This window comes from Simochromis diagramma, unplaced genomic scaffold (assembly GCF_900408965.1).
Source record: "Simochromis diagramma unplaced genomic scaffold, fSimDia1.1 OVJJ01000497.1, whole genome shotgun sequence".
In the NCBI taxonomy this organism is placed as follows: Eukaryota; Metazoa; Chordata; class Actinopteri; order Cichliformes; family Cichlidae; genus Simochromis; species Simochromis diagramma.
In genome coordinates, this window is record NW_024386912.1 from 214,017 (window position 1) to 238,268 (window position 24,252).

The 24,252-nt window shown below is 46.3% G+C and overlaps 1 protein-coding gene across 2 annotated transcripts in view; it reads right to left on the reverse strand.

Moving 5' to 3' along the window:
• Positions 1 to 396: 396 nt before the first annotated feature.
• abcc1 (ATP-binding cassette, sub-family C (CFTR/MRP), member 1) overlaps positions 397 to 24,252 on the reverse strand; it is a 31,320-nt gene continuing 7,464 nt past the window's right edge. Inside the window, exons 9-31 of one of the 2 annotated variants that reach the window (XM_040036282.1) lie at positions 24,030 to 24,207; positions 23,721 to 23,882; positions 23,308 to 23,400; positions 21,975 to 22,178; positions 21,680 to 21,826; positions 19,524 to 19,611; positions 19,346 to 19,415; positions 18,756 to 18,882; positions 16,942 to 17,118; positions 16,135 to 16,302; positions 14,444 to 14,618; positions 14,232 to 14,292; positions 14,034 to 14,154; positions 13,725 to 13,932; positions 12,071 to 12,381; positions 11,047 to 11,246; positions 7,139 to 7,265; positions 5,876 to 5,977; positions 5,593 to 5,739; positions 5,348 to 5,506; positions 4,394 to 4,560; positions 3,954 to 4,148; positions 397 to 1,446 (exon numbers count right to left, since the gene is read on the reverse strand). In XM_040036282.1, the coding sequence (XP_039892216.1) occupies positions 1,338 to 1,446; positions 3,954 to 4,148; positions 4,394 to 4,560; positions 5,348 to 5,506; positions 5,593 to 5,739; positions 5,876 to 5,977; positions 7,139 to 7,265; positions 11,047 to 11,246; positions 12,071 to 12,381; positions 13,725 to 13,932; positions 14,034 to 14,154; positions 14,232 to 14,292; positions 14,444 to 14,618; positions 16,135 to 16,302; positions 16,942 to 17,118; positions 18,756 to 18,882; positions 19,346 to 19,415; positions 19,524 to 19,611; positions 21,680 to 21,826; positions 21,975 to 22,178; positions 23,308 to 23,400; positions 23,721 to 23,882; positions 24,030 to 24,207 (3,496 nt within the window). In that variant the 3' untranslated portion in view covers positions 397 to 1,337. Of the gene's footprint in view, positions 1,447 to 3,953; positions 4,149 to 4,393; positions 4,561 to 5,347; positions 5,507 to 5,592; positions 5,740 to 5,875; positions 5,978 to 7,138; positions 7,266 to 11,046; positions 11,247 to 12,070; positions 12,382 to 13,724; positions 13,933 to 14,033; positions 14,155 to 14,231; positions 14,293 to 14,443; positions 14,629 to 16,134; positions 16,303 to 16,941; positions 17,119 to 18,755; positions 18,883 to 19,345; positions 19,416 to 19,523; positions 19,612 to 21,679; positions 21,827 to 21,974; positions 22,179 to 23,307; positions 23,401 to 23,720; positions 23,883 to 24,029; positions 24,208 to 24,252 lie in introns of those variants that run through there. The other variant, XM_040036283.1, reaches the window with a different exon arrangement.

Genomic DNA, 24,252 nt, shown 5'->3' on the forward strand with positions numbered 1-24,252 from the left:
TTTTGGCTCTTCAGTAAAACACGCATTGCTGTGACATGACAAACAAACATGTTCGTATTAAACGCACAGGTCAGTTGTTGGGTTGGTGCAGGAACAAATGAGAGAAGTGTTGGGTTACCCACATCTCTTAATTTGTCAGCAGCGTGTATGCAGACCAGTGGTAAAACACCACCCGTGTGCATAACTGAAACACAGACTGCACTGTGGCTGAGACGGAGCCCAGTGTTTCTGTGCAGAGTGTCTGAAGTGGACCAGCACACTCCTAACACCTGTGCAAAGCTACGCTCTGTAGAGTAAACTACAGAAACAGACTTCACACATCAAACAACCACACAAAGCCATTTAACACAAGCAACATGAACACTGCTGTCACAGATACACTATTTAACACATTAGTTGCCATTGTCTAACTTTATTTGTGTAAGGCAGGTATATACATTTCCAAAGATACACAACATGTAGATTCAAACAGTTTGTCCACATCCCATAGTTGACCTGTTTCTGACTCCATCAGAGGCGCCGTACCGCTGAAAACAGAGTGCAAGCAAAGCACAGGACAGATTTGGCTGCATACCAAAGACAGAGCAACAGTCTTTGTTTTAATAATCAAAATAAAATAAGCTCTAGAAACATTTCTTACATGAATAAAGCCTCCAACACATTCAGCAAAAGCACGACGGAAAGCTGTAACTGAAAGACAATAAATAGTCAGTGCTGAATGAGAAGTAACAGTCCAGTGACATCAACAGCAGCTGTGCGTCTGTATTTTCTCTGTGATTGATGTATGATTCTGAGCAATCAGCTTGGTCGCAGCATGTCCCACATCCTTCCCTGTTCCAAAGGTTAAACTAGAACATTCCTGATTCCTTACATTTAAACTCGTTTCCTCTTGTAGTGTGCATGCAGGCACAGGTACAATCAAGCTGTGCCTCAGCTCCAGAATCACTGCTTGTATGAATGACTCGTGTTTACTACTGTGATAATGATGATGAAAGCATGTTGTCGAGGAGTTTAACAGTGGACAGTGTGGATAAAAGAAGCAGACCCACAGATCGAGCTTCTTTATCCCATCATAAAAATGTGGGGGCTTTGATATTCACGTGGTAATCTTGATATGTGGTATGAACTTTGTCAGGGCAACGCAAACAGACCCCAAACTGCTGGTGGTGATATTCTCTTTATGTAGGTAGGCCCAGCCTCCTTGTGCAATGAAAACTGCTGCTGGTTTCAAAGCAAAGAAGAAGGTCATTGGCACGTAGGACTGTGTCCCTCTCATTGGAAACATCAGCTCTCTGCAGCAGGAGACAGGAGGCCCGACATAGTGACACTCCCCGGCTTCAGACGAGTCCAGAATCCTTGGCCATCTTGTGAAAGGCGCCTCTCTGACTGATGAGATTGGAGGGCGAGTCAAATTCTGCCATCTTTCCATTCTCCAACACCAAAACCCTGGAAGCACAGAGAACACTCAGGAAACTGTTTGCAGGCAGAAATGCTACAGCTGATGTTAGCCTTGAAGTGCAACACCACATTAGTTTATGCCTAAAGGCATCGTTCGTCACAGAATAATGACAGACTAATATGTTGCATCTCCAAATGTTCGATGTGACGCCGTGTTGTTGCACCTGGAGCAAATGCTCCTCACTACAATGACTGATTGGGAAGTGGTTACTTTATCGCACACGTCTAGTAAGGCGACACTGGGTTTGGAGCTGTGCAGTCTTAGGATGACATGAAACGATAGCGCCAAGTATGAAGCGAGGAGCAGTGACGAGAGTAGCTGAAGATGATGATCGTTTACAGCGAGGTGGTAGTGGTGTGGGTGGGGTTATGGAGAACCCCGAGTCAGGAAGAGGATCTTGTCTGCACCACAGTTAAAGAATATTTACTTTTTCCTCTTCATACTCAACAATAGACTATTTATGTTTAGCAAAGACGATGTGGCTTCCTGCTGGACATTTGAATGAACCAACGAGACGTCCGCTGAACACTGATACTCTCTGGTACAGAGCGGTGAAGCGTCAGTGAGGCGCTGTAGCACAGTGCTAAGATCACAATGACACTGCATGAGAAACAAAGGAAAGAGAAATGAAATGCCTCAAACAGAAGGAAAGAATCTGGAAAACAAAGCACAGAGCTAAAAACCGCCTCATCTTAGAGGTAAAGACCCAAATGAAGTGGACATATATGGATGAGGTCCAGAGGAACGGTTTCCTAAACAACATGATGATGAAACAGGAAATAAATCTACTGAACTTCATCTTACAAAATGAACAAAGAGTCATTTATAAAATCAGGTTTTTCAGAAGAAATGAAATGTAAACACAGCTCGACCCCCTCATCAAGTGTTTGATACAGTTTTAGCCAGAAGACTTGCAAACACTTCAAACTGCTTTCATTAGACCGAGAAACAACATCTGGAGGCAGCAGGGCCTTTGACTGGGTCAGCTGGTACTCTGTGTGAAGTGGTAGTGGATTTTACACTTCAGCACAGTTTAATCAGAACTATCAAAGCTCTATGCTACAAACCAACAGCTGGAAGAAGATTATGATTATTACTCTTTGCTATTGACATAAAGCTGTTGAGTCAGCAGATAACGAGGACCAGAAAATAAATAAAACAGCTCTCAAATACGGCAATCTGGACAGATATTAAAGATGAATAACATTTAATTATGTCCTCAAACAACAGGAACTGAATCACCTTAGAGGCAGCTGGGCTCTCAATCGATGACTTACACACTTAAACTACGATCCGCTCAGACAAGATGGAAGACGCTCCCCTTTCTAGGTACGGCTCAAATAGGAAAATAAACTTTCTGCAAGGATTCTTGTATTTATTTCAAATGATACCAACAGAGCCTCCAGGGAACGTCTCTGAAGAGCGTGACAGATGGACTTCCTGTTTACACACAGGGTTAAAGACCTAGAAATTAAGACCATGCTACCAGCTAAAGGCAAAGGAGGTCTTTTCCTGCCAAATATTAGAGACTACTTTAACAAAACCTTAATGCACATATGCAACGCAGTCTGCACAGCTCAGTAGGTGCAATGACAAACATGAGGATGGATTCCATTACAGGCAACAACAGGCGACACACACCTGAGTGAATCCCACCCCTGCACATAAACATCTGTTAGTCAGAGAGAACCAAACCAAGGAAGCCTATAGGCTGATACAGAGGGTCACATGACCCTGAATTCATTCCACATAAACTAGAATGGGTTTGGTGCCAACAGAAATGACACAGCAAAAATATTTGACTTAAACACAGGGCAGTCATTTCAGCTTCAATCGCAGGATTGAGCCTCGTTTTTAAATCCTTCCAGCCAATAGAATCACAGTGACATCACTGCATTTACGTCAATCCCACCAATCACAAACTGCAGGGCGAGACATACACATGATGCAGGAGGAATGAGCCTCGCTGCCATCCAATCAAATCTCTGTAGCCGGGCGTAAAGTGGCTATTTTTGGATGGGAACCAGCTAATGCATTGTGGGAGATGGAGTTTTTCCAGTGTAATCACAGTGGATGTAAGTTTACAAAGAAAGTCAGAAACGTGGTTTGAATCCATCACTGAGACTGGCTCTCTGCTTTGTTTCTGTCTGGCACCATTGCATCATGGGATGTTTCTGCAGGTGTTAGCATATTTCAATGCTTTTTGTTTGTTGCATGGAGGTTATTAAAATTAACCTTATCAAACACAATCATAAATATAACTAAAAGTCAAAACCCTGTTACTAACCATTCTGACTGTTACTGTAGTAACCATGGAAACCAGAAACTGTCTATCCTTAAAGAGCTTTCAGTATGGCCTAACAACTGTAAGAGACTGAAATGGTCGCGCCAACAGAGAACAAACAGAACTGGGAGACACACAAATACAGGCATTAATACAGATATTCCACGTTTGGGGTGGGGGCCGTACCAGTGTCTCTTTAGTGTACAGTACCTGGTGTAGTCCATGATGGTGTTGAGGCGATGCGCTATGGTGAGGACAGTGCAGTCCTCAAACTGAGAGCGGATGGTGGACTGGATCAGGTTGTCCGTCTCCATGTCTACAGCTGCCGTGGCCTCATCCAGAACAAGGATCCTGGTCTTCCTCAGCAACGCTCTGGCTAGGCACAGCAGCTGCCGCTGACCCACGCTGAAGGAAAAGCAGACCGTTTCAAAGGCAGGAAGCCCTGCTCCAGCGCTTTATCCAACGACTGGTATATGCACTGTTGCCCCATAACTAGTGTACTGCACAACTGCAAGAAATGCAGGTGTTGCTAATCGTGCTTGACGAGTGTGCACACTAACGTGTTTTTCAAAGACGCTGTGAAACTGGGATACTTTGTATCTAATTCAGTTTCTAATTTGTGGTTGCTTGGACGTATAAAGCAGTTATACCTCAGGTTCTCTCCTCCTTCACTGCAGTCGTGGTTAAGCTTGTTGGGCAGGCTGGACACGAAGGTCTTAAGATGGGAGAATTCCAAAGCCTGCCATACTTCCTCGTCAGCGTAGGAGTCAAAAGGATCCAAGTTCATCCTCAAGGAGCCTGAAAACAGCACCGGGTCCTGTGGGAGAGAAGAGTGTCTTATGCTGGGATTTTTTCCCCATTTTGAGACGATTTTTCAGTCGTGCGACCGTTCTGGGGAACGGCTCGAGTTTCGCCTTCATCGCGTGTCGTGCATCGTGTAGTATACGTGGGGTAACGAGGAGCGATTAACACCTCACGACCAGCCCGATCATCAATTGTTTGGTCGTAAGAAAATCAAACCTGTTTGAAATCCTGTCGCCCTTCGTGAGGGCGTCACCGCAGCCTCTCACACAGAGGTGAAAGTGAAAAGGTGGGGCAGCACGGCAGTGCAGCGTGTGACACAAGCGATGGAGGCACAACTTTGGAGAGGCTCTGATGAGCCTCACAAAATTATCACGACCACAACAACCGTGAAAAGAGTTGGATGGACGTTGCTGTTCGATGGCAGCTGCCTGGCCAATGTTTTCATTAGCAATTTAGCAAAGTTGGTGTGTGTGTGTGTGTGTGTGTGTGTGTGTGTGTGTGTGTGTGTGTGTGTGTGTGTGTAAGACAGACAGGGACAGATTTTGTGTTATAACCTTCATGTTATGGACGCACAGTGTGAGCACTCAGGTCTCATCAGAGCATCGTGACCTACAAACTTCTAGCCCCTGCGATTCAATCGTGCAGTTTGAGCAGAAGCTGAATAACGTTTGCTTAACATTACTGAGGCAGCGACTCTGAGGATGGGTTTAGCTGTACAACTCTCCTGTAGCTCCCCGACTGCTGTAATGCACAGGCTGCGGACTAATCAGTGTAACAGTTTTGATCCTCTCAGAACGTACCTGTGGTATGATGGTGATTCTGGAACGAAGCTCATGGAGGCCAAGCTTGGCAATGTCCACTCCATCAATGAATATTTGGCCCTCGGCTGCCTCGATGATGCGGAAGAGCCCCAGCGTTAGGGAAGACTTCCCTGCACCCGTGCGTCCCACGATCCCCACCTGATGGAACAGACAGCTCAGAACAGCCACAAGCACACGCACTGTCACTGCGCTGATGCCTTCACTGGAGTCATGTGAAATCCCACCTTCTCTCCTCCGTTAATGGAGATGGTAATGTTGCGGATGGCCAGATCCAAATCTTGGCGGTAGCGCAGGCCAAAGTTTCTCATCTCTATGCAGCCATTAGTAGGCCAGCCTGGGGAAAGGGTGGAGGGCTCGTGTTTCCACTCTGCCTGGGGGTCCAAACACACATGTTTAAAGAAGGCGATTTAGACACGCATGAGGCGAAAGCTTTCTCCAAACACCCCACATATGGCTGCCAGTATATCTACACTGTCTTACTGCCTTTAAAGGCTTGTTTCTGTGTACCTCTTTCTCTGTGTCGCTGTATTCTTTCACTTTCTCCACGGCCACGATGTTGGTTTCCACATCAGAAGACATCCTAACCAGCCAGGTAAGTGAGGTAGTTAGCTGCACACGGGGCAAGACAAAACCAGATTAATGCACGCTCAGTCCTCTAGACAGGGGATCCCAAAAGGTTGGTTCTCTTCATCTGGACGTTTTCAGTGGGAGAAACCCATCATCATCATCATCATCATGGTCAGAGGGCCCGGTGGCGCCAGTGTCCGGCAGCCTCGCCTCTGTCAGTGCGCCCCAGGGCGGCTGTGGCTACAATGTAGCTGCCATCACCAGTGTGTGGATGTGTGTGTGGATGGGTGGATGACTGGATGTGTAAAGCGCTTTACAAATACAGGCCATTTACCATTTTACCATCATCATCAGGTGACTCCTTCAGTCTGACTGCAGGTTTCCAACGATTTTCTGAATCAAGGAGGGGGCCCAAGGGTACATCTATCACCGTCTCACACTGCTGTGACTGCAAACTCTGAATGCTACTCATTACCCAATATGACAGTCTGCACGTTAATGACCTCACAGCCCATTGTTCGGTGGGCTGATGTTGGAAACCTGCAGTCAGCTGAGACTGAAGGAGTCACCTGATGATGAAAACGTCCCGATGAACAGGATCAGAGTTTTGGCAGATTAAGAACAAACATAACAAAGCACAAAACCTTTTCCTTCTTCTAGGCAGAGGGCTGTTTGAATTTCCCCTCATAAATAATATAACTGACATGAAAGGACATCAAATACATAACAAAGTTCTCCTTTAAATAAAAAAAGTCGTTTTAAACTGAACTTAAAAGTGGGGTGCATTCCATTACTGACAAGACTGTTTCAGAATATTTACCATAGATTAAAAACAAAAGTATGGTAACCATAAACAGAGCTCGTAAAAAGTATTCCTGTATAAAACATAATGGGCTCATAAATGTACCCACTCAGTCACTTACTGTGAAAGTGACATCAGGACTGTGGGACACAGTTTCCATGAAACAGTGATGAATCTATTCTTAAAAACCCCAGAACAATACAATAGAATAAATGTTTTTCAGTGAACTTGTGTACTAAATCTGACTGCTAAACATCAATAAAATGGCTTAAACTAGGGAATAAACAGAGTTAAATTAGTAGGAAGGCTAATCTCCTTGTAAGCTCCTTGTAGCTACTTGGCACTCTTTTTCTTTAATGTATGAAATAAGTGCACAGGTCAAGGAGATTGTCCATGTTTACCTGGAGGGCGTAGGAGATGGACAGTCCCATGATGCCTGGGCTGAGGCTCTGTCTGGCAACGACAGCAAACAAAGCAGCAAATGACACAATGCAGTTTCCCACAAACTCCAGGCGAATCGCCAGCCACCTGCAGAAACACAGATTCAGGAAAGTAGATTATTGTACAATATAAGGCGCACTTAAAATCCTTTCATTTTCTCAAAAATTGACAGCGCGCCTTATGTATGAATTCTGGTTGTGCTCAAGGAGCCTCGCAGAGTAATCCGGGTCCTAAACTCCGTCCAGTTCAGGTCCCAAAGTCAAACGAACACTGCAGCATCACTGAGAGTTAAAAACTGACTAAATTCTTTCATCTTTAATTAAACGATCAGCGTTGCTGCTTTACCAGGTGTAACTATGAAGTTTAACTTCCAGGCATCCATGAAAACAGAATTTATTACATTTAACGGAGTTAGAGGTTAGCAGGAAGTTAGCTCGCTAGCTTCCACATAAGCATGATATAGCATGTTCTGACAGAGAGATTTCAGAAACATTCAAACGTACAGCTCTGCTATCACTTCCAACATAAATGAAGACAGGAAACTAAACAGCAGTGACGTTTGTAGGGTTACTGAAGTTGGGCTAGCTGGTATATAATCATGTGCTACGTGACCGCTAGCTACAAAGCTATATTAGCATAAACACAGTGAGGCTGGAGGATGAACACTAACACTTTTCCACTGGATAAAATTAAATGTGAAGGTTCCTGATGGTTAGGGACAAATGCAATCGCATGGCAGGATGCTGTAAACGGACCAAACTTCAGTCAGGAGAACAACTGAGATAATCCATCCACAATACGAGGTTAGTCATTAATATACTGCAACAACATGGGAATAGAGCAGCTGTGATAGAATACAGCTGGAGGAAGCAAGAAGAATGAGTTGAATAAAGTTTGATTTATCTGACTGCTTTGTTTGCTTAATGTGCCTTATAATCCCGTGCACCTTTTGTATGAAAAATACAGTAGTTCCCTTGTGGAGCTTAATGACTTTTAACCAGTGTTGGGGAGTAACAGAATACATGTACCACCGTTACATATTTAAAATACAAAATATGAGTATCGTATTTTCACGACCATAAGGCGCACTTAAAAGTCTTAGATTTTCTTCAAAAAGTGCGACGCGCCCTATGTGTTGTAAGGAGGACGTAGTAGAGAACACCATGAGAACGTTAAAGGGTGAAGTGTGGGCGTTGATCGTATACACCGGGACAATCGCACATACCTGTATAAAAGAACAGGTATGTGCATTATGCAGGACATCGTTGTTTTAACAACCCCGAAAATGGCAAAGAGACACGCTTACGAAGCACAGTTTAAACTGAAGGCCATCAGCTACGCGGAGGAACATGGAAATAGAGCAGCGGCGAGAGAACTTAAGATTAACGAATCGATGGTTCGCAAATGGAGGAAGCTGGAAAACAAGCTCCAGCAGGTCAAGAAAACGCAGCTGAGTTTCCGCGGACATAAGGCGAGGTGGCTCGAGTTGGAGGAAAGACTCGAGCGGTGGATCATCGAGCAAAGCGCGAGCGGAAGAAGCGTTTCGACGGTCACCATTCGGCTAAAAGCAGTTTCACTAGCTGAAGAGATGAACATTGAACATTTCCAAGGAGGTCCGTCTTGGTGCTTTCGTTTTATGAAACGGTGCCATTTTTCCATCCAGACCAGGACTACGGTAGCGCAGCAACTTCCAGCGGATTATAAGGAAAAGCTGGCCATCTTCCGCTCCTACTGCAGCAAACACATCGGCGACAAAAACATCCAGCCCAGCCACATCACAAACATGGACGAGGTCCCGCTCACTTTTGACATCCCGGTGAGTCACACTGTGGAGAAGAAGGGGACCAGCACGGTAGCGATACGCACAACGGGGTATGAAAAGTCTTCTTTTACTGTTGTGCTTGGCTGCCATGCTAATGGACAGAAACTGCCGCCTATGGTGATTTTTAAGCGAAAGACTTTGCCTAAAGAGAAGTTTCCAGCAGGAATCATCATTAAGGCAAATGAAAAGGGCTGGATGGATGAGGAAATGATGAAAGACTGGCTGAGGGAGGTGTATGTAAGGAGACCAGGTGGTTTTTTCCACGCATCACCATCGCTGTTGATCTGTGACTCTATGCGTGCCCATCTCACAGCCGATGTGAAAAAACTTGTGAAGCAAATGAACTGTGAGCTTGCTGTCATTCCGGGAGGCCTGACAAAGGAACTCCAACCGCTGGACATCGGTGTGAACCGCCCGTTCAAAGTAAGGCTGCGAGCGGCCTGGGAGCGATGGATGACCGGTGGAGACCACAGTTTCACTAAGAGTGGAAGGCAGCGCCGGGCGAGTTACGCCACAATTTGCCAATGGATTGTAGATGCTTGGGCTAACATGTCTGCTGGCACTGTTGTTCGAGCTTTCGCAAAAGCCGGCATCGTTTCCGAGGAGCCGCACGGCACGGAAAGTGACTCTGACGGTGAAGACGGTGAACCTGGCATGTTTGATGGAGATTTAGCGCAGCTGTTCAATTCAGACACAGAGGATGAGGACTTCCATGGGTTTGATTGATGATAAAAATGTGAGTACCAAACTTTGTTTTGCTCCTGCTTTATTTTTAAATACGCACACTTGTATGCTTGTGTGTTGTTGATGATGACGATTACCGGCAATAGAAATGTGAGTAAGGTACCGAACTCAGGTTTGCTCTCGCTTTATTTTTAAATACGCATACGGTACTTGTATGCGCCCTATGGTCCAGTGCGCCTTATGTGTGTGTTAAATACAGTAAGGGCACACATAACTGAGACTGCGCCTTTTAGCACAGTGCGCCTTATGGTCGTGAAAATACGGTAACTGTATTCGGTTACAGTTACCCTTTAAAAAGGTGGTATTCAGAATACAGTTACTTTGTCTAAATGAATGGATTACACGGCGGTATTTTCCTGTTTCATAAGGCTATGAAGTATATATTTTTGTTTTCCACGGCGGTGGAAACCCAAACAAAACTGACATTAAGAGGCTCTAATTCCTGCGTCTCAATCTCGCGGCCCATGTCGCCTCTACTTGCGGCCCGCAAAATGACCTGAAGAAATATTTTAAAAAATTATTCACAAAAATGATTTGTTATGAAGGCAACAGGCAGAGTGTTACAGGCATAGCCCAAAAGCATGTAGCCTGATGGGCAGTGTAGTCCGTGCTGCAGGGAGAATGGACTGCCATACCCGTGATGTGTCTGTGAGCGAGGGAGGGAGAAAAAGGAGAGTGGAAAAGTACGAGCTGTCTCCGTACTTTACCAGTGTGTGTATGTGTGTACACACACACACACACACACACACACACACACACACACACACACACACACGGTTAAAAACAGAAGGTGACAGAGCGTTTGTATCAGCGGCTCCCAGACTCTGGAACTTGCTCCCTTTGAGTTTGAGATCTGTGGACTCAGTCGTGTCTTTTAAAAATCTGTTTAAACTCGCTCTTGGTTGATGTTGTTTTGTTTTAGATTTTAATGTCTGTTTCCTGCCTCTGTGAAGCACTTTGTGATTTTATCTTGAAAGGTGCTATATAAATAACATTTTACTTTACATTTTAAAAGAAACCTTCCCAACACTGCTTTTAACCTTTCAGCCAGAGATTGGAAAGAAACATGAAAATGAAAGCATGAAAATGAAAGCATGAAAATGAAAGCATGAAAATGAAAGCATGTAAACGTAAATGGAGCTTTTCTACGTCCAAAGTGAATATAAGGTACTCGTGTTGCTGCAGTAATACTCCAATGAACAGTCTCAGAGAGATCCTAATTTAGGGACATTCATCCTAAAAGGCGGTGTAAATTGTTGCAGCAGGTGGTGCAGTGAGAGCGTGTGGCGGCAGCCTCCTGACCTGTTAGCCACTATGCTGGGATAGTAAGCCTTCTGGTTATGGTCCACGCGCTGGTCGCTCTCATGGATGAAACGCTCCTGCTCACTGAAGGCTCGGATAACCGACGTGCCCAGCAGGGTTTCATTGAAGTGGGTGTAAATTGGGGAACGGCTGACCGACTCCAGACGCTTCAGCTGGCGAGATGACGCCACATAAAACCTCTGGACAGAGCAAGGATAGACACATGTGACTTATATAGTGCGAGTACAAGAAAACAATTATTGGAATGTGATGTGTTAAATTTGTTTAGATCACAGGAATAAGGAAGGATTTGTTTGTGTGTTTCAGTGTGGCTTAGCTGTAGCCTGAGAGTGTAATTGTTTAGAGGGAAAGGAGTTTATGGACACTGGGGGTCTGCTGTCATAAAAGGAGACAGGGAGCTACAGTGGGGGGTTGCTGATGCTTGTACCTTTAATAAAAACTCATAATTGTTATAAACCTAGAAGTAGGTTTGCAGGAGACTCCACCTTAAATGTAAATGTAAGACAACAAGAGGCCACTGGCCCAGTGGGTGCAGAGTGGGCGTCTCAGTGTTTGTAATGTGTTAACTCTGTTTTCTATGTTGTCTGGAGGAATCTGGTGTAGCTTGGGTGAGGAGATTCCTTTTATGACCCCCAGGAAGTCACGTACACAGAGACACACACACAGTGCTTTGACTGTTACACTCACACACCTACATGCACACTCACGTGCTCGTGCATACACACACAGACACAGTTTGCAGCACACCATGGGGGTTTTATGATGGGGTCGCTGGCACCTCTCCCCTTCTAGAAGATGCTTAAATGAAGATGAATAAAGGTTTTGTGAAAATGGCTACTGAGTCCGGTGCCGTCTCTGGATGCCTCGAGGAATAAAAAGAAACGGGGTGAAGCTGATTTCGTAACAATAGTCAGAATCACAGTGCAGGGAGGCGTAGTAGTACTGTGGGGATAACACTGGAATATACTGACACTTCAGAATCAGTTTCCCTTTTCAAACTCACCTGCACAAAAAAATAGAGCAGACCCAGGAAAGGAATGATGATACTGACTAGAGGTGTGGCAATCAGGATGATAACACAAGAGCCCAGCACGTTGAACATGGAGCCCAGGAACATCTTAATAATGCTGGGGATCAGCGTGTCAATGGTGTCCATCTCTTTGGCAAAGCGGTTGACCAGGTTACCACTGGGGGTTCGCTCAAAAAAGGACATAGGTGAGCGCAGGACATCGTACAGCATGGACTGGTGGAGGTACCGGGACGCCAGAACACCCCCAATAGACATGGACAGGGAGTATCCAAAGACAGCCACACCTGAAGGACAGCAGAGGAGTTTGCACAATATCATGACTTATTTCTGTGTGAAGAGCACACCTGCATCCAGCAAGACACATAAGACGAGTCTATAACTGAGGGGAACGAGCTGGAGAAGGGGGGCCTGGACCCAGGGCTGAGCTATATGACCAAGCTCTCATATCCCGATATAAGACATTTATCGTCCCGACAACGATATCACAGAAATGTTACACTTTCTGTAAATTCTGTGAATCTCGGGCAGCTCGACACTGTGAAGTGCTTCCAGCTGGGCGTCGTGTACCTGGAGTCGAGTGTTTTGACCGATGCATGAAGCTATACATTTTGTTAGACATAAGTTGTAACGGCCGCCGTTTTCTTTGTATTTATTAGACGGCGTGCTGCGGGGAAAAGCCTGTTTTTAAACGTTTGAGTCTAAGCTGTATCTGGAGCACCTGACGGCTCTTTTTGCTTCTCCGCATTCTGTCAGGTGACTCTTGTGTAGGTGGTTAAAGAGGTTTGCTGTGTTTGAGTCTGAGGTGTTGGACCGGTTTGCTGCATAATGTGCATCGTACAGTTTGTAATTGAATACAGTGTCAGACTTTTCATAACCAAACCATGTCCGTGCTCGAGGTGGCCCCTCGATTAGGAATAAGGTCATCATTTCAGTTTATTTTGAAAAGTCTCAACAGGCTCTTCAGCTTTATTGTGAAAGGTTTATGTGGAAAATAAACAAGAGGAAGGCATAGCCACACGCTGGGTTTACCGTCGTTGTTGCTAACGACAACACGTCTGTAGTGTGGTTATTTTAAATATAAAGAGAGAATACAGCCACTACAGTGACCGTCAGGACCATGAAAGCATATTGCTGTAAACAGTTTATTTTGTGACACCACGAAACAAACGATAGCGTAAAATGATAAACGATAGATGTTTTCATATTGTCATCAGATATATAGCGTTATATCGAACACCCCTACTGGACCCCATCTCAGCTGTGACAGTAGGACCAAGGGCGCGCTGCAGGGTTAACTAAGCATATTATTAGTGGTGGTGGACACGGTCACCCTGCTCTGTGAGCTGACACCACATCAGTCTCCCTCCATCTCTGTCCGGTGGCACCTACATGTGCGAGTGTCCTCTGGTGCTCTAGCTTCCAACAGACATGTGATTAAGTAAGCACACATGTCAGGCCTGTGTTGGACTGGCCACCTAACATTTGCGTGCCGTTTGTTTAAAAAACGATGAGCAGGAAAAAGCAAAGGTGCTGTTTCCTGCTCATCGTGATGTGTACAATGGCTACCCTTGGTGTTGCCTCACTTTCTGAACCAGACAAAAACATGAGTTTTTCCTGTCATGCTCACCCTGAGACAGGCCAAAGGCACCATACACCCCCAGTCTCATTAGTCTGTTAGGCTGCGTGCCATTAACCACAGGGTCATCGGTCCACAGACTCAGCCAGTAGTTGGAGAACAGGGAGAGCAGGTGATGGGCAAGAAACAGCAGAAGACTGATGCAGGACAGAAGCACTCCAATGGACTTAAAATAGGCCCAGAAGACAGACAGCTTAACCTGCGGAGGACAGGAGAGCTGCTGTGATCCCAGACTGAACACAGACACATTATACAGAAATGTGTGCATTTATACATGCGGCCACGTGCAGATCCACACACCTGCCCAGTGCTGGCCTTGTCAGCCTCCGTCAGCTTCCCCACCTCGGGATTCTTGGGCTTCTTGCTCAGCTTCTCGTCTGCTGTGGTTGACTGTTTGGATGCAGTGCAGACACCTGGACTGCTGCTTAAACAGAAGGACACTTATGTGCTTAGTGAGACACCCCAGCCCCCCAGGACCCTTACTCTAAAATCACTCACCCAGCAAGAGTGGGCACGCTGCCGTTCTCCAGTCGTTGGATGCTGCTATTTGGCACGGGCTCTAAATGGAGGAAGGAAATTTAAAACATGAAGTCGATCTGAGAAGACCAGCTGCAGTATGATAAAATAATGATCAGACTTCATCTTAACAGAACTACTACTCCAAACACTGCACGGTGCTACGCTACACGGCAGCACGACACACTCCTCACCACTGTTATCAGCTTTGTCGACTGCAGCGTAAGTTCGCAGGAACTCTGCAAAGGCTCCCTCTGTGGCCATGAGGTGCTGGTACGAGCCCACCTCTGAGATCTCGCCCTTCATCATGACCAGGATCAAGTCAGCTTGGGGCAGGTAGCTCAAGCCGTGGGTGACCAGCACACGAGTCTGTACATGGCTACATAGAGTTAGTAAACTTGGTCTAAAAGCATCTATGCTGCTGAGAGACAATTTCAACAACTAAAACAACTTTACATTTGGATTTGGATCATCTTATGTTGTTTGGATAGTTTCATACAATCTACAGTACTGTGCACAAGCCTGAAACCACCACAGTCTCTTAGGTTTTACCTGTAAGAAGCCAGAGGAGTTGTTTTTTAACACAATCTTTTTGGGGCCTTTTTGGTAGCAGAGTGAAAGGCCCCACATGGTCGCCTTTGGGTCAGCTTTTACAACAAGGTCAGTGTTGTTCACAGACAGCTGTAGACGTTCCCAAACATTTTCTGGAGACATTTTTTAAACACTGATCTACGAATCATTCAAGACTAAAATGCACATAAACTCAAGGGATGAACACAGAGGCTGCTCAGTGAGCAGAAAAACAGCGCGATGTCCCAGATTGACTGGCAGAAAAACAGCGCGATGTCCCAGTTTGACTGGCAGAAAAACAGCGCGATGTCCCAGATTGACTGGCAGAAAAACAGCGCGATGTCCCAGATTGACTGGCAGAAAAACAGCGCGATGTCCCAGATTGACTGGCAGAAAAACACTGCGATGTCCCAGATTGACTGGCAGAAAAACAGCGCGATGTCCCAGATTGACTGGCAGAAAAACACTGCGATGTCCCAGATTGACTGGCAGAAAAACAGCGCGATGTCCCAGATTGACTGGCAGAAAAACAGCGCGATGTCCCAGATTGACTGGCAGAAAAACAGCGCGATGTCCCAGATTGACTGGCAGAAAAACAGCGCGATGTCCCAGTTTGACTGGCAGAAAAACAGCGCGATGTCCCAGATTGACTGGCAGAAAAACACTGCGATGTCCAGATTGACTGCAGAAAACACTGCGATGTCCCAGATTGACTGGCAGAAAAACACTGCGATGTCCCAGATTGACTGGCAGAAAAACACTGCGATGTCCCAGATTGACTGGCAGAAAAACAGCGCGATGTCCCAGATTGACTGGCAGAAAAACAGCGTGATGTCCCAGTTTGACTGGCAGAAAAACAGCGTGATGTCCCTGTTTGACTGGCAGAAAAACAGTTTGGGACCAAGAAGGTTGACTTCAGCCCAGAACTTATCTCTGGATGCTGTGCAGTGTCTTTAACAAAGAATTAAGGCTGACACAGCAAAAGAACAGTAAGGATAAGAAATGTGAGAACAGGCTGATTTACTGCTCACTGAAGCCAACACCCAAAGAGCTTTGGACTGCCAACTTTTAGTCCTGGGAACTAAAAGAGTTTACGCTGTGTAGAAGAACAAGACTCGTCCTACACACTTTCACATTCAGTTTCAATAAAGTGCTGCAAACATTTCCAAGTTCCTAGAAAATATAAAGGAAAGACGGGTGGCTCAAGAATTTTGCACAGTCCCGTACGAGCAAAGTACCAATGCTGTGAGGGACACACAGGATCCCAGTCATGATCCTGGGTATATGCATATGACTCCATCACACACACACACACCTTGTCCTTCAGCAGTCCCTGTGGGCCGATGACTTGATCAAAGATGTGTTTCCCTACGTGAGCATCGACAGCAGACAGCGGGTCATCCAGCAGGTAGACGGCACGATCACAGTAGACGGCCCTGGCCAGGCTCACCCGCTGCTTCTGACCTCCTGACAGGTTCACTCCCTGCAGACAGACAGACGGTCAGAGGCAGACAGTATAGCAGGCTAGCTCATCATTGTAGAAATGCTGCCGGTGTCATCAAACAGCAACAAAAGACTCAGTGACACACCAACAAGTCTGTCCAAACTACTGTCTGTGGTCTCGCTCAGTAACCAGACGCCTCAACAAGAAACCGGTTCCCTGTGAATTCCTGGGGGTCACATCCTCGTCAAAGCTTTATCGGGCATCTCCTCCAAATACCTGTTGAGTCTTTGCTAATCGTACGGTCATGATCTCACTAACATGTAACACACTGACTGAGGCCTGCAGTCTGACATGTAGCTCTTGGGTTTTCCTTTTCCCATTGCACCGTCTGACCACGATAACAAGTTCCTGGGATGTGCACTCCTGGGGAGACTGATGGCCTCAGGTGTTCAGGTGTGGTTTAATACAATACTACAAACCGACAACACATGCTCAGTTAACTGCAGAAAACTGCATTTAAATAGCAACACTCGGCTTTTACTCACCTCTTAATAAGTAAGACGCAGTAACGATGTTTTCATAGGACTGCAGAGCGAAAACTGTTTTACGTTCTCCGAGGCCAACTTGTTTTGTGTCGACATTGATTTACACACAAAGATGTGTACTATGGGCTCATACCTTCTCTCCTATCTCAGTGTCATCTCCTGCAGGAAGTATGTCAAGGTCAGGCTGAAGGGCACATGCCTCCACCACATGCTGATACCAGGACTGTCTCCTCTCTTGACCAAAGATTATGTTGTCTTTTAAAGAGGAATTCTGGATCCAGGCCTGCTGGGGAACGTACGCCACAGAACCCTGCAGGGCAAGGAACACAGGCACACCTTACACTCATTGGACATTTAATTAAACATTAAGACTGCCTGTTATTTATTATCTATTTAGTCGTAATCGCACTCAAAGAATGCAGGCGCTACTAAAGTGGCCACTGCCATGTCCTTTATTTTATTTATTCAATACGCTGCTGTGAAAAAGACTTTCATTGTAATTGTGCATCCTTCTATCCATCACTTATCAAAGGTGCTGGTGCTTTTGTACACGATCAAATATTCTGTGCTGGCTGTCTGTGTGGGCCCTCAGGCAGCGGGGGCCCTCAGGCAGCGGGGGCCCTCAGGCAGCGGGGGCCCTCAGGCAGCGGGGGCCCTCAGGCAGCGGGGGCCCTCAGGCAGCGGGTTCATGGCAGTCTGAGGAGCTCAGAAATGAAACGACTCGACTTCTTTGAGTTTCATAAGGATGTTTCACCTCTCATCCAAGAGGCTTCTTCAGCCTCTCAGAAAATTCAGGAGAAATTTCTCAAAGCACAACATCCCAGTGCTCTTCAGACCCAGTCCCGTCCCCAGACCCAACCACGCCCCCCTGACAAGCCACGCCCCCGGGGGAATCCTAAGGGGGGGAAAAACCAAACAAACTTCCAAACACAAGCTTAACATCATAGTTAATGCTGTGCAGTGCAGCAGGTAGTCCTCAGGCCTCTGTACTGGAGAAACCAAACAGCCACTCAATGCACACACGGTGCAACACTGAAGAGCCACCTGGACAGCTCTACATCTGCAAGGTCAAAGGTCACTCTTTCAAGAATGCCAATGTTCACATTTTAGACAGATGGTTTAAAAGGAGAGTAAAAGAGGATATCCATGTTCACTGACCATTGTTGAACAGAGGGCGGTGCTTATGACTAGGGATGGGTATCGTTTAGGTTTTATCCGATACCGGTGCCAAACCGGTACTTAAAGAATGGAGAACACCAACTTTATCCAAAAACCTCTCATGTTTAACTGTTTTCCACTTTTTCTTTGGTCATTTTAGCCTTTTTGGCCAGGGTGAAGGGAGTATCTGCCATCAAACAAGAAGACAGCCGCATGTAACTACAACGGTGTTTGCTAGTTCACCTTACATGCATCATCGGATTCGAGGTGTTACCTCCTTTGACAGTATCACAGTATCAGCTTAAAGCACTTGTTGCAGGCTGCTGAGTTTGCATCTTTTGCTGTGAAGTACAGCCAGACTTTTCGCCTTGGGCATTTTTAATCTGTAGCTCTGCTCTAAAAGAACGTACGTATCTGGCCCCGCCTACTATCCTTGGAAAGGTAAAATGATTGGCTAGAATCCAAAGTGTATGACGTCTCAGGAAAAAAAAAAGCAGCGAAATGTGCGCTGCTTTTCGGTCTGGTTACTACCGTTTATGTCAGAACTGGTGCCATCATGGCACCGGATACCGGTATCCATCCCTAGTTATGACACCAGCTGTCTGCCATCTACACTGCAGTTTCCAGGCATATACCACACTAGATTCCCATCTAACAAATGCTGACATCAGCATAAAACCTACTGGATGACTGAAGTATAAAGAAACAGGTATTGGAGCAGCACTGCCATGGAAATCTAATGGGAGAAGCAGCAGACAGTGAGGTGTGTGTGTGTGTGTGTGTGTTCACCTTAACAGTGACAGATCCTTCAAGTTTGTCCATCTCTCCAAGAAGTGCCGAGAGCAGCGAGGACTTTCCCGAGCCCACGTGTCCCACCACAGCCACCAGAGAGCCTTCTGGGATATTTATATTCAGCCTGAACAGACAGAGTCGTACAGTTCAACTGTATGTAAGCAGCATGTTCAGTATTAATGACAGACTCTTTACAGAACTGATTAAGGAGAGTCTGTTTTTCCAAGCTTATAAATATTTAAATTGAGGTAAACCAGTGGCTGCTGGGAGGTCCAGCTGGGTGACTCACACATTACTTCACTTTGTCATACAGGGATGTGCTAGTGTACAAGCAAAACGTAACCATAGAGCCAGCAGACACAGACACACACACACACACACACACACAGACACACACACACACACACACACACACACAGAGACACACAGAGACACACACACACACACAGAGACACACACACACACACAGACACACACACACACAGAGACACACACACACACACACACAGAGACACACACACACACAGACACACACACACACACACACACACACACACACACACACACACACACACACACACACACACCTCTTGAGTGTTGGTGATTCGGTTCTGGACCAGGTGAAAGCCCCGTCGGTCACAGAGATGCTGTGCTGGGCTGAACAGAGAGGAGAACAATGACTAGTTTGACCTGCTGTGTGTATGAAAGCGCACACGGCTGTGTCTCTGGATTCGAGCATATGGTACTACAGGAAAGGGGACTCACAGCCTTCTGCTGCTTTGTGCTCCACGCTGTCCAACTGCAGCTCCTCGTGTGACAGAAACACCCGGAGTCGCTTCAGGGACACGCTGGCCTGAGGACGGACAGGGTGGGAAACTGTCAGAGTGCAAAGGTGCTGCAGACTGCTGCTTAGTACAACTAACACAGAGGGAAAAAGGCCCCAAACCACAATTTGTATTCATGTGAATATAATATTCATGATTGGATTTTGTGGGAGAGTGAGGAGAGGGAAAGTCCACAGCTCCCTAAATATAAAACCCAGGTTCCAGTGTAACACTTAAGGTATAATGTGTCATGTGTCGACTGGCACACCAAAAATGAGCCAGTGCAAAGTCTATCTCATCATTTGGATCAAATCATGGAGTCGTATTTAAATCATGTGCAGGAACAGCGAGATGTGACGCTAACACGTCATCATATCATGGACACTGTGCTCTGCCCCTGGGCTTTTGTTTGTGCACATGGTGCTGGGCGGAGCAGCCTCCTCACACTGGGCAGGCTCACAGACAGGTGTTACAGGGGAGGGGTTTGTACTGTACAATATAAAGCGCCTTGAGGCGACTGCTGTTGAGATTTGGAGCCATATAAATAAAATTGAATGGACCTGTGAGCTGGATGTTGATGTGCAGAGTCTACATTAATGACCTCAGCATTCACCTCAGTTCTCCTCAACACATCCCCCACGAGCTGATAGGCCCTGGATGAACTGTACATCATTGTCATTGGCTTAGAGAACTCTAAACCCAGAGGTATGAAAATGCTACCAGCGTGTCACAAACCCTCCCCACACTGCCTTTGGGGAGGAAGACCACGCTTCCACGCTGCTGCTGCCTGACTCAAGACTCAAACAGAAAGAAAAAAAAAGCCGTTTTCAGGTTCAGGAACAGGAAACTGAAGCTGAGGAGGTCTTACAGGACAGGTCTTAGACATCTACTGGAAACCCTGGGTAAATGGTGGCAGGTGTGCTAACCTCTGCCTAAACTCCGACAACTCTGAAGCTTAAAAAGCAGCCAGGTATGACCTCTGGTTCCATGGGAAAGCCCAGGAGGAACTACGAGGATAAAGTGGAGTCCAGCTTCTATGACCCCAAGCAGCTCTGCTGCATCCCTGACTATGAAAGGAAAACAGTGTTCAGATGAGCTATGCTAAGGAAGACGTTCCATGCCTGGAGAGGGCAGTCAGGCTGCTGATGGGACATTACCCTTTGAAAAAGGTCAACCCACACAAAGCTCCCGGACCAGTCGGCATTCCAGGTGGTGTTCTCAGAGCATGTGCTGCACCATCTACAACCTCTGAAACAGCCACAGGAAATCAACAGTTTCATGTTGCACCAACACCTGACCCCTCCTCTCATTGGCCTATAGAAGGAAGAGAGCCACACACGCTGCCCTCACCCACCTGGAACAGGGGAGCACATATTGTGACCTCCACCATCAGTCCTTTGAAACTCTGACCTTTGGATGTCCATCAGCACTTCCTGACAAACAGGAACCAGTTAGAGAGAGCTGGAAAACACACTTCCTCCACTGTCATGACAAACACGGGACCATGCAGAGCTGAGAGCTCAGTCGCCCTCTGTGCTGCTTAGCTAGTCGTGACTGTGTCAAAGCTTTAATATCCATGTTATATTCTTACATACACTAAACAGCATTACTGACTACAACAGCATCATGTTTGTTTTAGTGTAGCAAGCTACCACGTAGCATTACAACCAAACCACACCTGGAAACCCAGTCGAGCGTTCGTGTTAGCAGGCTGCAGACTGGGCGGAATGGTTGTAAACCAGTTGTTTATGTCACTGCAAACCTGATATGGTTGCCCCGTAAACTGCTTCCTTTCTGTACAGTGGGAGGAAGCAGAGCCACATGGTCACCTTCCTGGGTCTCCTTACCTGGATTACATCCATCAAAACATCCTTGTGATGGTTAGTACTACACGCCCTACACTCAGCTTTTAATGCAACAACAAAAACATCCAAGCTTTTACTTAAGGTCCTTAAGCTCATGTATACCAGTCCTACCATCCCAGTTTGAGCACTGGCACAGACTGGTATCCATCTAACGTTTTGGTAAACCTGAAGCTTTCTTTGTGTGTTTCTTTGTGACGGGATGAGTGTGCGAAGAAGACGGAGGGACACGCACCTGCACCATGCTACTGATGACCATCGGCAGCATGTTGAGAGGAAAACGCAGGATGTTGAAGAGCGCCAGCGACACAAAGGCCTTCTGGGCGTCCAGCACGTTTCGTTCATCAATCAGCACGTACACAGCGAAGGTTGACAGGGCCACCTGTGCAGTGATGCAAAAGACATGGCAATGAGAATTTCATTAATGACAGCAAAGTGCTGTGTTTGGTTTAACTGATCTGCAGCTGCTCTTTGGATGTGTGTAATGTTTGTCCACTGTGGTGTGTCGCTCTCTTCCCCGTCAGACTTACAAGGAATGGTGCACAGACCCAGGTGAAGGTGGACACCGCCCCCAGGTAGGCAGCCTTTTTCAGGACACGCAGCTCACTTTCACGAATGTCTGACACCTTTCCTTTGAAGGCCAGCTCCCAGGCATACAGCTTCAGCACTTTGATGCCATTCAGCATCTCATTCATCAGCTTAATGCGATTGTCTTTACTCTTCATCTGAGCCACCTGCAACAAACACACAACACTGTGCTACAAACAGCTACCAGCTAACAACGTGTGTGTGTGTGTGTGTGTGTGTGTGTGTGTGTGTGTGTGTGTGTGTGTGTGTGTGTGTGTGCGCATAAATGAAAATCACTGTACTTGCTGTCACTCGACACGTTATCACACACTCTTTAACAGAAATGAACTGGCATTGACATGGTGACCACCCAGAGCAAACTGTGCATCGACAGAGTGCTTCACAGATTTGAAGCCTGTCATCTACCGCAGTGTTTCCCAACCACTGGGCCGTGGCATGTTGGTGTGCCGTGGAGGTTATCTGGTTCCACCTGATTGGTGCTCTAAGCGACGGCGTGAGTAACAGGCAGAACAACGACGTTCTCTTCCACTAGAGGGCAGTGCAACCACCTGCTCTAATAAATGTGTTGCCAACTGGCAGTAAAACAGAAGAAGACGAAGAAGAACTTAAATAACAGTCATGGTGTGAGACGATGTTTAAAAAGAAAAAGTGTTCAGTCTGACCTGGTCCTGGAGAAAACGCGACCCAGGTGAAGGCCCTAGCATGAGTAGTGGTCAGAAGCAACAAAGGTATACTGGGACAAACCGAGCCAGTTCGGCTATATTTGGTGGAAGAATGATCCGTATGGTTTTTGACATTTCTGTTTGGTGGTGTGCTGTGGCATTTTTCTAATGTGAAATATGAACCGTGCCTCTAAAGCCTGGGAAACACCGAAATGTATAATTCTATCAAATGTATGTATTGGGAACTTGTCCATTATTTACTGGAAAATGTGGTAATTCCAGTAAAGCCTGACATGGATGTGTACATCCATCCGTCCCAGGATTGGGTACATGTGGCGCCTAGAGCCTATCCTAGCGTTCCCAGGCGAGATGCCCCCTCCCTGGAGGCGCTCCCAGTCTGTCATGGGGCTAACACAAAGACTTTCACACATACGTCCAATGATGCATGAAGCAGGAGCACCGTGCATGGGGAACAAGTAAGCTGCACACAGAAAGGCCGCCACATGGCTGAAGGATTGAAAGCCAGCCATAGTTATAATAACAGTAGAACATGAAAATGTAAGGAAGGTGTATACGGGTGTAGGATGTGGGGATAATAATACTAAAGTCCCACCTGGTAAGCTTTGGTTTTCATTGCAATTACAGCATTAACAGGAACCATGAGGACCATCACAGCCACTCCAGCCAGCACAGACGGACCCAGGTTCTGCACACACGACAACAAACTGCTTCAGTGCAAGCCTGTGGGGCACGGTATTATTCACACTAGTGGAACCATCCTTCCACAAGCAGAGCGGCACTTTAAAAACAGATTTTGTTGCACTTTAGAAAAGGAGAAACCAGCTGTAACTGACAAGCATTACATTAAACATCATCTGGAACAATCAAGCTTCCACAGCTGCCCAAGCCTCATGAGCTGAGCCGACACACAATAGTACGTTTATTTTCTTTATATTGAAAGTATGTAAGCAGCATTAAACATTTGATTTTAAAAATATATTTAACATTTAGTTTACTTAACCTGACCTGCCAAAGAAAGTAGAGGGCCAGGACCACCTGCAGAGGAGCAGACCATATCATGTTGATGTATGTGATGAGATCCATGAAGCGCTGCGCGTCCACTGACATCAGGTTGACGATTTCTCCCACTGTAGAGGTTCGCCGTGCCGCGCTGCTGATGACCAAGGCCTGAGGAGCAGATGAAGCGATGAGATACAGACTTTTCAGCAAAAGCAACCAGTGATGGACAGAATAACAGTCAGATGGTTACATTTATCAACCTTCATCACGAAGAATCTAAATCGCTCTGAAGAAGCACTTGTGTTTGTCCGTTACCTTCCTATAGACGGCTCCAATGACTGCAGTGCGTAAGCGCATGCCTGACACAAAGCATACATGAAAGTACTTCTGCAGGATGAGTGACTGCACGGAGGTGCAGACGAAGAGCAGAGCAGCGTAGAAGTAGCCCTGCCAGGAGGGGGCGCTGGAGTCATTGACAAACTGGATAAGCAGTCTACAGAGAAACAGGAAACAAAGGAACATTAAGCACCCTGCCCCT